Raw genomic sequence first — 14,248 nt, 5'->3', positions numbered from 1 at the left:
ATGCACATCGTTGGACTATACACTGGACTGGAGCCAAAGTTTATCAAGGTATCAAGGTACATGTGTCAGTGAACTAGTCATAAAGAGGTGAGGGTAAGGATGTAATAAAATAAAGCAATGGGGGCAAGATGGTATAAAGGTTTCACATTAGATGGAAGTCAGAGAATTGAAGAAGCAAGAGCCATTGCTTGCCTTGTGAAAGTTTCAAGTGATTTAGCTTCACCAAGCAGATGTATGCCAAACATGACACACCATTAACAGGTTTAGATGTCTCCTGACCCCCTTCCAAAGACAGATTACCATATGAGCACACGGTAGATGAGAGCTGGCTATCTTACTGAACATTCACTTGTTGTGCGAAAGCAGCTTACCTTCTCTCGAATTTCATCCGAGGCTTCGTGATTGCCATCCAGCAGATCTTGACCAGTTGCCTCAGCAGTTTGAAATCGATCATCATAGGAGTCAATCTCATGCTGCGATCATAAAACAGGACATCTCAAATGCAGCAAGAAACTTCCTAGATTGGTCAACATTGAACAAAATCCCGTCCTACCTTCTTTATCCTGCCAGGGAAGCATTTGCTCCTTACCTTATGCTGCTGGTGCCTGGCTAGCAGGGCTTCCCCACTGGCCACATCTGTTGGCAGCTCATCAGCATTGATCAGAGCCGTCTTTTCCTTCATCCAGCCTGTGAGCTCATCATAGTCAGATAAGAACCGATGGTACCTGTGGGACAAATAAGGTAAAACACAGGAATGAGAAACCTGGTTTGAAAGGACTATGAACAAAGGGTTATGAGTGGGATAAACTATGGCATGCAAGGTTGAACTTGTCCTCCACTTCCTCTCCAGAGGAATAGGTTATGATGCATTTTTAAACAAAGTTGTATGTCCTAGAGTAGGTCTGTGTGTGTGCGTGTGTGTGTGCATGTGTGTGTGCGTGCGTGTATCACCTTAAGGTCACACCTACCTCAGAGTAAAGTCTCATGATGCAGCCAGAAAATAGACTCACGCCATGCAAGTATCAGAGTGGAGGTAGTGTTGGAATTTCCCTAAGTATGTTGGCTAATATTTACTCTATTAATCAAGAATGTTGATAATCTAGTCAAAGAGTTAAATATCCATCATTTGGTTATACATCATATTAACAGGGTGAGTACTATTTTCTCTCTCTGGATGGTAGGATTACTAACTCTAAGAGTTACTGACTCTCAAAACAACCCTCTGTCATCACAGATTTTTTAATAACTTTTAACAAGACAATTCTAGGCCTATTTTGACTCTCTTTGGCTTGAAACCTTATTTACAACTTTTGCTGGAGTCAAGAGCTTTCCAGTTTTCTAGGCTACACTATAATATTTAACAATTGCCTAGACAGGTAAGATAAAGGGGGTAAGATAAAGGGATATGGTTGAGGGGTGTGTGTGGCACTGAGTATTAAACCAGTCTGCAAAAGAACTTCATCTGGCAAATTAAAATTTCATTTGCTTCTACAGAGCAGGCAGGAGAGTTGCAGTTTTTTTTCAACCTTTTTTTCTGCTTTGGGGCCCCCTGAAAGAGACTGAACAATATGCACACGTTCTGACCCATAAGAAGCCTTCAGCTTTGCATATCTGTTAGTGGCCAAGGCGCGGATGCGTTCCCAGTTGGAGACTAGATCCATTTTCATCTGCTGGATCTGAGGTGCATCTTCAGGATGGGAAACCATCAGCTTGTCTGCTTTGGCACAAAGCTCCTTCACCTTCGGAATAAGAAAGAAACCTACTAAAAATTCTAGCAGTCTGACTCCTGGCAGATTTCTAGGAGAGACTGTAATAAAAAAATCATATAAATAGTAATAATTGATAAGTATATTTATATTAACACACTTGGCTAAGTCAAAATATTCCTTTAATGAAAATTTTTAAATCCTTATTATCCATCACTATGTTTAGTCTTTTACAAGCATTTTCTTATTTATGTTGCTCAATTGATAATATCATGAGAACCTCTTTTCTTTCTTGCTTTATAAAGAAATGCTTCTTATTCCCATCCCTTATGAATGGCCACAGAGAAGTACTGTTTCATTTATTCAGTCAGCCAGCTCTTGTCTAAAACAAGATTTGAAACAGTTTATCCTGCACCACCTCTCTCTCTCTTGGTCCCTGTAGATGTCATCACACAGGATATCTTTGATCAAACAAGAAAAACACACAATTCCTTTAGAGCTTCATGCCTGAGATGATATAGCAAAATGTAAACATTAGTGACTCTCCACATGTCACCGTTCTTTCTTTCATTATTCTCAAACATACTCAGAAATTGAGAGTTTCTTTATTATAACACATTAAATCCTATAATTTTAGCATTTATTAGAGGAAAAATAGTAAGAACGAAATAATAATAAAGAATGAAAGTGGAACGGTGGAAATGATCACACAGACAGGTCTTTATTCAAAACAGGTAGTGGTGATCTTTCTTTACCCTGCTCCTTCATCGGAAACATACAAGTATCCACCTAATTATAAGTAAAGTTGTGAACCGAAGATTTATATTGAGTTTGATTACCAAAATTACTGGGTTAATAAATCCATCGCTTATAGCACCTCTATGGGTATCACTCAGAACCGAGTGTTTCTAGAGATAATTGGAGCGCTAAGTAATTAGTTAATCAATCCCTTAATGGATTTATAATCTGGTATTAGAGTGGTGGGTAGAAGATAAGAGGCTGGGTCTAGTTGCAGGAAGCAGGACAATGGGGACATTTCTTTGGAGCTCCATTTTACTGTATGCCTTTCTTGTATTTCTCTACTTTCTTGTCAGGCATGAAGCAAACAGCTATCTTCCACCACACCTTTCCATCACCATGATGTTCCTCCAAACCACATGAGGCCAAGAAATGATGGTCTGAAATCTCTAAAATTGTTAGACAAAACAAGTGCTCTACTTTTACATAGTTCCTGCTGGACAATTATCAGTAACAGGGGAAGAAAGAAAACATGGGTATTGTCCAGGAGTAGAGTACTGCTCTGAGATTTGGTGTGTCTGTGTCTATGCCTTAGACGTAAAAACAAGTGCATTTTAGCTTTTAGTTGGGAGCTGAGAGATAGGTTTAGATTTTAAAGTCTCCCAGTTTATTATGAGAGAAGAAAATTCTTCCCTGATTTTTGGTATGAAGAGCAAAATCCAGGATCCAACTGCAACAGAAAAAAATGTGCTCAGAGGGAAAACTCTAGTTCCAAGGTGTATTCCAGAGAAAGAAGATCAAACCATCCTTGGATGTATTTTTTGTAGTTGTAAAAGAGCATACAAAATATATCATATATATATCATATATATGCAACTTCATTTCAATAAGAACTGTGCAGCACCAGTGAACAAATATGGATTAGAATGAGGAGGCATATTACAGTGCCACAGAAGAGTCTTTCCTTTATGGAAAGCCATGAACTCACTCCATCTTCTTCTGAGGATATTCTAGGCAGGAGGATGAACACATAACTTTTATATGCCAGGGGAAGCTTACCTTGTCATCCATGACAGCAAGATTCCTCTCGAGCCTCTTGTGACTGTGAAACAGTGCCTCAGAACTAACAAGATCTTTGCCATAGTCCTCAGAGGTGAGTAGAGGCTCCTTCTCCTCCATCCACTGGATGGCTTCATTGACATCCCTAGCAGACAATGTCATGAGCATCAATAAACCAAGATGGCAGACATTGCCAACAGACCCACAGCCCTCACAATAGGACCAACTTAATTCCCTCAAGTAGCAACTACTCTCCTTTTTACCAAACTAGCACAAAGTAACTGAAAACATTCTTACTTGTCAGAATTTTTCGACTGAGATGTCCTACTGCAAAGGTTCTTGACTTTTGAGCTTGCAGAGACACTTCTCATATATGACATGAATACCACTCTTCCCCTCAAACTCATCTAATTCTTATACCCCCTTTATTTCTTCAGAGCCAATTCAATTCAGAAGTGCTACGCTTTAATTTTCTTTTTTCTTTTCTTATCATTTTTTATCAATAGAAGTCTATGAACAGTGGCTAAGTCCACACATTTTGTAATCTTCACCCATGATCTTCTACTACTGGAATGCCTAGGATTCTTTGCCTCTACTTTCCTACTTTAGGTGGTGATGTGGATCAGAGGCCAGGCCTCCAGTGTACTAGGTCAGCCCTCTACATACTGTGCTATAATTTCAGTACCATACCTTTTAAAGCGCTGGAGGTCTGCTGCATTTGATAGACTTTCTCGTCTCTTGAGAGCCAGGCTCCAGAGACGATCCCAGGCAGCATTGACTTCATCCTGTTTCGCCTTTATCTCAGGCAGCTTAGGGTGTTTCTCCTAAGGAAGAAAACCAGCAAAGGTGCTGTCATACCACAAGTTACCTTAACAGTGAACTTTATACCTGACACTTTGTCACCATGGCAGATAACAAAGCATGGCTTCTCAAGCAATGGCAAAACACAAAAACAAAGTCTGTGCTGTCTTCACCAAGGCCCCCAAAGAGTGAAGTTATCTTATTCCCTTACCCTCACTAAGCCACCAAACAACCGCAGCCATGTACAAAATCAGATGACATCAGAACAGCCCAGCCAAGCATCTCAACAGATGAACCAGAATTGTGAACAAAACTATATCTATTCTACATTTTGTGGTAGTATTTTTTTTTAAGTTTTAAATTGATGAGAGACTTTTACTACAAGAAAAAGAGTAAAGAAAAAAGTGTAGGAACTGTTGAAGAAACAGCCTTGAAAAAGTTGGCAAACAGTGATTTCTTTCATTTTTCTTTAGTTTATATTCATCCTGAATCCTTGCTGCTACTAATATGGCTATTAACAGATTCACTATAGAACCGAGAGCACAAGAAAACTGAAATATGATTCACAATAAAGGTATCTTTTGGACTTTATATATTTCAGTATATATACTCTATTATACTTTATTACATATACATGTATCTATTCATAACTATTATATAATTCTGATTATACACACACACACAACACACACACACACACACACACACACACACACACAAAAATGCATACAATCAATTGTCCCAATTTTCTTCTGTATATTAGGGTATTTAGTCTCAGTAAATCCTTGCTAACTCAGACATTGAAAATTTATGTAAGCATCGCTTTAAGAAAACTATTCAGAAAAACTGTTGCGGGGGGGCAATGGGGGAGGTTGAAAATTTATAAGGAAGGGGAGGGGAGGATGTTTGCCTGGAAACATCGGAAAGGGAATAATACTGAAATGTATATAAGAAAATGATAGTACTTCTCCATTTCTTTCACAATCTTATAAAATATATAATAGTATATATAATATATATTTATATACACATACATACAGATATATGTTGATAGTCTAACATTATAAATTCTATGCTACTTGTGCTTGTATCTTTCACAAGGAGTGCATAAAAACAAGTCAATAAAATTTATGGTACAGAAATTAACTATGATAGTTGTAAATTTAATTTTCTCTTCCTAACTATCTCTCTTTTAAGCATGTGCACACACACAAACACACCTCCCTGCCACACACACACACATAGCTATTTTTATGGACCAGAAAGGGGAGAGTGGAACCAGAAGAGGAAAGAAAGTTGCTCACAGCAAGTTACTACATAGATTTGCATCTCTCCACTCTTTTAAAATGTCCCATCCCCATTATACCCCACCTTCTAGTGGCCAGGAAGGAGTTCTGTAAGCTCAGAATCCTTTCTCTGCCATACCTCTTTTGTCTCCATCTCACCTGGGCACACTCATTAGCATATTGGTTCACTCTGTCCACTTTTCCTTTCCGAGCTGTCAGTTCTTCCTGGAATTCTTCAAACTTCTTATGCAGGACCTCGGTTCGTTCCCAGTCATCTCCCAGCTCCACTAATGTCACTATAGCTTCCTGTAATCATGAAAAAGTTCACAGAGTCACCAGTTAAAAAAAAATCAATATTTTTTCAAATAAAAACTCCAAGGCCCTGTTATATTCTCATGATAACTCATATGGGGACCCTTCCAGAGAAAAGCCAAAAGTAGGAGTGTGTTTTGGGATGACAGCTTAGTCTGGGGATCGATGTACTTTGAGACAATTCCTTGGTGAAATCAAGGGGTTGCAGGGAGAACGTCCAGAGGTTCCTTCTATGTTTTAGAAGATGAGGGAACAATTCCTCCTACTCTACCTGCCTCCTTTTGAATCAAGCATGTCTAATAAAGTGTTGCACTGAGCTCTTGTATGTGTAAGACAAGTACTCTGACTGTGAAACTATACTTGAAGTATTTAGAGAAATTTTTAAAAGCCATAGTTGTATTTACTGAGAAACAAGAGTTGGAAGTTATTTCAGATAAGACCCAAAGGATATGAGAAAACATCATGGGAAGAGAAGGGAATTGAGCCTAGATCATGTTTGGTGTTAGTCTAGTCTTTGCTAGACCTCAGCCACAGATTTAGTTTTATTCCCTAAAACAATCTTCAGAATACTCGCAAATCTTTGCCAAAATTCACCTTTCCCCCAAAGAACGAAGTCTAGGGACAGATTTCCCAACTACTCAAGACTGCCAGAGTAGATTGTAGAAAGTTTCTATGGTGCGGTTGGGATGGAGCCGTCAGAATACCCCATAAGCATGTGCGCCTGTACCTTCTCTTTGACCCACTCCAAGATGTCTTCACACTCCTGACAGTACTGATAGAACTTCAGTGCCCTCAGCAGGACGTCACTTTTCTCTTGGGTCAACTCCAACAGCAGATCCCACAAGTGGCGAAGTTCCTTCAGATGCGTCTTTAAGGGAGAGAAACAGAATGGTGAGGCTAGCAAATAGTTCAATGGCTGGTTGATACTCATGAGAGGCCTCCCTTTTTCTGAAGAGAAAGGGAGGAGGACTAGATGGTCTGGGTAGTTATGAAGAAGGACTGGGAGGAGAGGAGGGAGGGGAAACTGTGGCAAGGATAAAAATAAATTACTTAATTAATTAATAAAATTCAGTCCTCCCATTCATTCCTGTACTAATTGCTCAACAAAAGAAAAAATAAATGAAATGAGAAATAAAGTCTCAACTGAGAGAAATATATATATATATATATATATATATATGAAAATAGTTACTAAGATAAACCAAATGTAATCTTCCATGACAGAAAATTTGTTAAAATGTCTTGATGTTTCAAAGAATTGAAAAGTACAAGTTATAAGATGGCAAAGGGAGAGAAAACGAGACATTGGTAGAAGGTTTCGTGGTAGAGTGTTCATTTTGACTGAGCCTTAAGAAGGGAAAGCTTTCTCATGGGTAGATGATAGGCAGCGAATGTTCTAAGCATAGCATACCACCAAACAACTTGAGTAACTGGAAAGCACATTAAAAATCAAAGAATATTTTGCTGCTGTATAGTTTGACAAAATGTAGAGGCAGTGTGTGCTAGATTAGACCAGAACGTCATATCCCACCAATCACATGAAACTGGTGAGCACTATGCCATCCCTAAAAGAATCGTGTATCTTCAACACCTTGTTCACATTTCTCTGAACCCTTCTATGGTATCCAACACAGCCTTAATGGTGGTACCAGTTGTTTTAAACACTGCTCATACATTTCTATTTAATTTTGCATTAAGGTTTTAGAAAGCAACATCTAACAGTGCAGCTGTAGTGGTTTGAATAGGAATGTGCCCCATCGACTCATGTGTTTGAATGCTTGGCTCAAAGAGGGTAGCACTATTAGGAGGGGTGGTCTTGTTAGAATAGGTGTGGTCTTGTTGGAGGAAGTGTATCACTGTGGGAGTAGGCTTTGAGGTCTCCCATGCTCAAGCTATATCCAGTGTTGCACATAGTCTCCTACTGCATGTGGATCAAGGTGTAGAGCGCTAGGCTCTTCCAGCACCATATCTGCCTGCACGCTGCCATGCTTCGCTGCCTGCTTCCTATCAACAGGATTGACTAACTCTCTAAACTGTAAGCCAGCCCCAATTAAACGCTTACTTTATAAGAATTGCCTTGAAAATGGTTTTTATTCTCTTCACAGGAATAAAACCTTAAAACAGTAGCTCAGTTAGACTTGAACTCAGTACCGCCACTATTCCAGCAATCTCCATCTCTTCACTCTGGGATTATGGGCATGCATCCTCATATCTAGTTTTAAATATTTTAATTAATGTAAGAGTTTACACAGAGCACTATAGTATAATTTTTTTTTCATTTTAAACAAGTGGAAAAGACAGAAGGTTTTCTTACTGCTACCCTTCTTCTAATTAGATTATTTTTCTAGTGAAAAAATTCTTTCTTGATCCTATCTTGTTACCATTCACATGGGCTAGAATGTTTATGCTGCAAATAGAAAGACAATCCTCAATTATACGTTATGTAATATAAATTGGTTTTTTAATTTAAGACTATATAAGCTGAAAATTTTACTCATATAACAGGGAGAATATATGAATTAGAAAGTAGCCATGACATTAAGAATAAGTACAGTGGTAAATGATTGTTGAAATGACTGTGATCTTCAAGTCTAGACATCAAAGGGCATTTTTCCAAAGTTGTTAGATTTTAGGGCTTTTTTTCTTTTTCTTTCTTTCTTTTCTCTTTCTTTTGTAAGTAGAAGGAAAGAATGGAAAAGCATGTCATCAGAAATGGAGAGTGTTATGTGAACAAAAACAAACAAACCAAAACTTCACTGTCAAAGAGGAAGATTTCAAAAAAGATTGAAATGGATAGACATCACTTTGAAGTCAGAATTAATAATTAATATAAGATTCTTTAGAAAAATTTCATCTGAGAAACATGGGATGGGTTGAAGATAGCATGATCATGACATAAGGATACGTATAAGGGCTGCTCAGTGCTATTTCCATACCACGGTTCTTCCCCACCCATGGGGAAGCAAGGGTGTGCTATCATTTTGCCTGCCTCAATTTGAATAGAGAACAAGAGCTTTCAGCCCTTGTTCTAAGGCAGCTACATTGAGCTTTCTCTGGCCTAATCCATCCAAACCGTGATAACACAATCAGCAACTAGGATTGCGATTCTAGCGTCCATTTACCTTGGTGGCTTCATGGGCAAAATGATCTTCTGCAAATCGAGCCTCCCTGATTTCCTCCAGCTCAGGAAGCACTCTTGATTTGGCTTGCACCTCTGATACAAAGGATTCGTGCTTCTGATATTTCCCCTGCAGTTTAGGAATCAGAGTTTATGAGTAACGAAATGCAGTCTTATAGGAACAACAAGTACTATTTTGTTCTTCCTCTCAATTCTAAGCAGACGCCCTGATCTTCTGCATTTACTCAGAGATTTCCCTTAGCCAAGGCAGAAACAATCATATATTGAAACAAACAAGTGGTTACTCAAGGAAAACAAATGAACATGGCTTCTTGTGTCAAAAGTCATAAAGTCAGCCTTTTCTGTTGGCGCTTCCTTTGGGAAAGTATAAATAAAATATTCTACTCAAGGCTCCGCAGGCTCCTATGTGAATAAAACCATGTAATGCATAGTGTCCTTTTCCTTCCAAAGGTTAATGCTGAGTTCTCTTGTAAGAAGTACAATGAAGAAAATGAAATTATTTGTTTAAAGTTCATAATGAGCTCTGTTCTTGTCAAATGTGAATTTTGACACATGCATCATACATCACCCAGATTTTGCTCCATTCTTGTTGGCTCAACAATGATTACTCCTTATGATCTTGCTATGTAATATGCCATCAGATGTAGAACTTTCTACTAAAATTCTTGTTCTATAGACTTTTATTTGAAATTAACAGCAGCTATAAAAATATTTTGAGAGAAGTTCAAAAAGTACGACTGGCTGAACAGAATAGACAACAGTTGCTTTAGAAGCACTGGCAAGTTTTACTATTTATGATTAAAAATCAATTGCTTTATCATTAATATCACAATGTAGAAAGTACAAGTTATGTCAAAGTTTCTTGAACTTTCAGCCACTATTTTTTCTAATAAGCTATAATAAAATAAAGTCTCTGATGAGTTTTATTTGCAGATAGGCTGTGAAAGTTAAGAAATGGAAAGCAGAGATCACTTGTAGGCACAATTTTTATCTCTATTAGATAGTCTAATCTTTCTGTGGAATCTACGTATTAATTATAAGAATGTGAGTTCTGAATGAAACTTCAGTATGTTTCTGTATTTTCAAATATCGATATACAGTCATTTTTTTCTTTCTTCTAGCTCATCTTTCTAATTTGTAAAGAACAAGCAACTTTAGCCTTTTTCTTAACTGAATTTGTAAACTTCCCTTTTTACCATTTGGCTTTGTTCTGTAATAGAATCGAGCAGTGCTCACATCCACCCTTCAACATTACCATAAAGAAAAGCCTATTTCAATCTCTAGAGAACCTAGCGTCACTTCTGAGGACATCGGTGGCACTGAGTTACCTGTATATTTGTGGGTTCATATGTCTTATCTTTTGCAATTTCAAGCTTCTCCATGATCCACTTCTCCAGGTCGTCTGCATCTCTCCTGAAAACTTGATAGTGATAAGATTCCTCAAGCTTCTGACCCCTCTCAGCCACGCGCTCCTTGAACCTCTGGTATTGGTCTAACACCTCCTGCCTTCTGTGCTGGATTTCTTCTGCTGTCTCTAGAACCTTTGGTCCACTGCTTTCGACAGCCTATAAGTTAAAAAGTCTCTTCATGTTTTGAAATATTACATTCTGTATCCCAAAATACATATGGGTGTGGTTATTATGTTAATTAAAACTATACAAAAACAATACGTAATGCCTGTACCTGTTGCTAGTTCTCATATAAGAATGTTATCTCTCTTTTATATTCCAAGGCATTCACCCACATTCAGTCTATGTGTACAAATTATTACGCCTAGTAATACATACAGTTTGTGGGTGCTGTAATATGTATATTTTAAACTATAAATAACTATTTTTAGATCAATAGTTCTTAATCATCCAAAATATTCTATAGAAAGAACAAATTTTGACTGCTGAAGCAATATCACAACATGTCAGATAGACAATAAAAAATGCTATTTTATACCCTTCAAAGGCTAAACAACATTGATAAGTGCTGGTCATCCTGTAAATTTAGGGAATAGTGAGATTGTTTTGTAATTATTTTAGTAAATCAATCATACACACATTTTGAGTACTTTTCTTCTTAACTAAAAGTCTAGATCATGTACTATATACTTCTTTGACTTAAAAAAAGAAAATACTAAAATAAAATCTGAATTTAACCTGTCTTCCCACTTGTCACAAAGTATAAATCATTAATGTTTGTAATTGGATTTCAGAATATAAAATATTGTATTATAGTTTTATACAAAACTGTGCTTTAAAGAAATACAGTTTATGTGTAACAATAATCAGAAAAATTTCTATAGAGACATTTCTATAGGGTATTAAGCTCCTTATTTCTTATTTCCAAAATATATAATACTGAGTTTATATTTTGATGTTACTTTATTTTTCAAAAATCTTATTTTTGTAGACAGTAATTCCTGAGATGACTCTAAAATTAAGTCATTCCACAAGGACACAATGTTTTAATGGGATTATTTGATCTCAAATTACCTAGTAGTTTTCTGTATGTTATATCTGACTTTAGCAAGTAATTATTAAATTATTATTATTATTATTATTATTATGTAGGTATAAAGTTCTAGGTTATTTTTAGAAGTGAAACCTTCATAAAAGGATTAAAATCAAAACTCTTTACCACATTAAAATCAAATAAGTAAACTTTTTAAATGAGCCTGTGAGGATGGAATTGAAGGTTCTGAGGAGACAAACTTCCCTAACAGCAACTATACTCACAGTTTCCTTTGGAGTTTCCATCTCTCCTCAGAGTCTAAGACTTTGCCAGATGAAATGAAGCTAAGAGAGAAAAACAGTTCTTTGAATATCCAGTCCACTTCAAATAGGAATGACAGAAATGTGAATGTGGCAAAGACCCAGAGGAAAAAAGTTTTAGAATCCCGCCAAGCGTGGACAATCAGCATTATCTCCAGGGGACATTCAGTTGAGGCAGCTGCTGACTCCCACAGACATGGTGACTCAGCAGTTTTGGGGACTGTGGCTTTCAGGACCTCAGTAAGGTATTTTACAAAGGAAAGAAAACAAACTTTTCATTTGCAAAAGTATGGAGGGAAAGCAGTGACAGATGAAAGGCAAGTGTCTGTGCTGGACTGTGTTTGACCCAGTCATAGACCTTATAAGGTAGGAGAATTTAAAAATCAGGAAGAAATTCCAGGTTTCTCTTCTGATTCCACATTGGAGAGCTCAGGGAATTCAGAGGGGACATGATTTTCTTGTTCTGATCTCCTTTTAGGAAGTACAATGCAGTTGCTTTGACAGGGACCCAACCTCAGGTAATGAAATGTCTTTTAGTCAATAGTTTATTTCACAGTTTGCTCCAGGGTCTTTCTCCAAATCAGGAGACTTTATTTATGACTTCATAGAACACATTCTTAAAAATATGATCTGTCTGCACCCTTAATCATTCAAACAGAAAGCACAATATAATAAGTTGTATGAACATGTTTATCTTAAAGTTCATAAAGCAATATTACTAGAACAAAAATTATCATTTAGAAATATGTATAAATTATTCACTGCATGTTTAAACATGCCTAAGACATGAGGCAGAAACTATACTCTTTTGCATATATAAAGGAGGCAGAAGTTTCTTTCTAAGGTTTGTTCTTTTAGGTTACTGTACTAAAGAAAAACACAAAAGCAAAATAAAAGCATACAATGTTTAATAGCCTGTCACAAGCACTGGTGCTAGCCAGCCCCATCCACCACTCATCCTATTTTGTTTTGTTGCTGCAGCTTTTGTTTCTGTATCCCTGCAGTCAATGTCAAGACCTACTTCATGAAGCTTTGCCCAGGTTTCCTTCTAATAGTTTTATATTATGCTTAAGTCTTTCATACAATGAAAACACAATTTTGTTTCATGATGCCCAGTCCTGTCAATTGAGTAACTGCGTGTATATGTGTGTGTGTGTGTGTGTGTGTGTGTGTGTGTGTGTGATTATAAGGTATTAAGTGTTTTGTAATTATTGTCAGATGGCCCCAGAAAGTAGAAACCAGAGCCATAAATGTTGATAGCCTAAGAGAAGACTAATTAAAGCAAGGAGGAGGAAATATTATGACATTCATATGTGGCCTTGACTCATTATTTGAATACCTCAAAGCCATAAGTACAGTATGAAACTTTGTTTTCCGGTCTATTTATTATGTTTTCCCAAATAAAAATGAGATTATAACCTGCAGAATGCTATAAAATTTATATGAATTAGTCACATCATGCATGGTAGACACTTGCCAAATTTCTTGGATAAAAATAAAATATTTTCCCTTCCTCACCTCAGCTCTAGGCTGAAATTCCTCAGTACATGTGATACAATGCATTGACTAAACTGGTGCCTTTGTCTTTCTTATCAATTTTTATCCAAATGCATTAAAAACTATATAAAACTGTTAGAAGAAGATGTACAGGAGCTTCATGAAATTGCTCTAGATAATTTCCTCTTGAGTTTGGAAAAAAGAATGGAACCACAAAAGATAAGTGGTACATCAAGTTGAAAAGCTTCTGCACAGACAAGGAAATAAACCTATACACCAGAAGGAAATAAATTAAAGTGTATTTTACAAAACCATAAAGTCTCACCAACATGGCTTCCAAATGAGATGAACAAGGATGTCACCAATAGACTTGCCAAAGTGGAGGAGGACATCCATGAGGCCTCAGTTCTGTGCTAAACAATTATGCGTAACTAAGGAATATTGAGAGTGGGTGAAACAGTCTTCCCCAGGGAAAAAACATGCCAATTGTTTATCCAATACCAAAGATCAGTACAGAAAACATGCATGCAAGCAATCATATACAGATAGGTGTGTAATAAAAATTTATGAAAAGAGCAGCAATGGATTTGAAAATGAACAACCAGGGGTATACATTGGGAGGCTTGGGAGGGAGGAAAAGGAATGGAGAAAGACTGTAATTACAATCTCCAAACGTATAAAATCCTTTAAAAAGAGTGCTCAGCGGATCTCACAGAAAAAATATACACAGTCAGAACTGTGTTCGGTGGGTGAGGTACATCGGAAATATTAATTCGATAATTAAAAACCAGAAATGATCACATTTAACAGGTAGGTTAAAGAGATGGCACAAGAAGAGAATTGTTTAATTAAAAAGTAGTAATTAGATTAATGCACACGCAGAGAGAAAAGCCTTAGAAGACCTAGAATGATAAAGTTAAACATTGGCGACAAAAGGGGCTCTCAAGT

The 14,248-nt window shown here is 37.0% G+C and overlaps 1 protein-coding gene across 1 annotated transcript in view; it reads right to left on the bottom strand.

The window, feature by feature from the left end:
- The window catches only part of Spta1 (spectrin alpha, erythrocytic 1), a 67,782-nt gene extending 55,994 nt beyond the window's left edge, over positions 1 to 11,788 (bottom strand). The window contains exons 1-10 of the mRNA XM_032914675.1: positions 11,768 to 11,788; positions 10,370 to 10,606; positions 9,025 to 9,150; positions 6,630 to 6,770; positions 5,750 to 5,896; positions 4,194 to 4,327; positions 3,504 to 3,648; positions 1,585 to 1,739; positions 590 to 725; positions 372 to 473 (exon numbers count right to left, since the gene is read on the bottom strand). Coding sequence (XP_032770566.1) covers positions 372 to 473; positions 590 to 725; positions 1,585 to 1,739; positions 3,504 to 3,648; positions 4,194 to 4,327; positions 5,750 to 5,896; positions 6,630 to 6,770; positions 9,025 to 9,150; positions 10,370 to 10,606; positions 11,768 to 11,788 — 1,344 coding nt within the window. The remainder of the gene's footprint in view (positions 1 to 371; positions 474 to 589; positions 726 to 1,584; positions 1,740 to 3,503; positions 3,649 to 4,193; positions 4,328 to 5,749; positions 5,897 to 6,629; positions 6,771 to 9,024; positions 9,151 to 10,369; positions 10,607 to 11,767) is intronic.
- Positions 11,789 to 14,248: the final 2,460 nt, after the last annotated feature.

This window comes from Rattus rattus, chromosome 10 (genome assembly GCF_011064425.1).
Source record: "Rattus rattus isolate New Zealand chromosome 10, Rrattus_CSIRO_v1, whole genome shotgun sequence".
NCBI classification, from domain to species: domain Eukaryota; kingdom Metazoa; phylum Chordata; class Mammalia; order Rodentia; family Muridae; genus Rattus; species Rattus rattus.
This window is presented reverse-complemented; position numbering and strand designations above follow the sequence as displayed.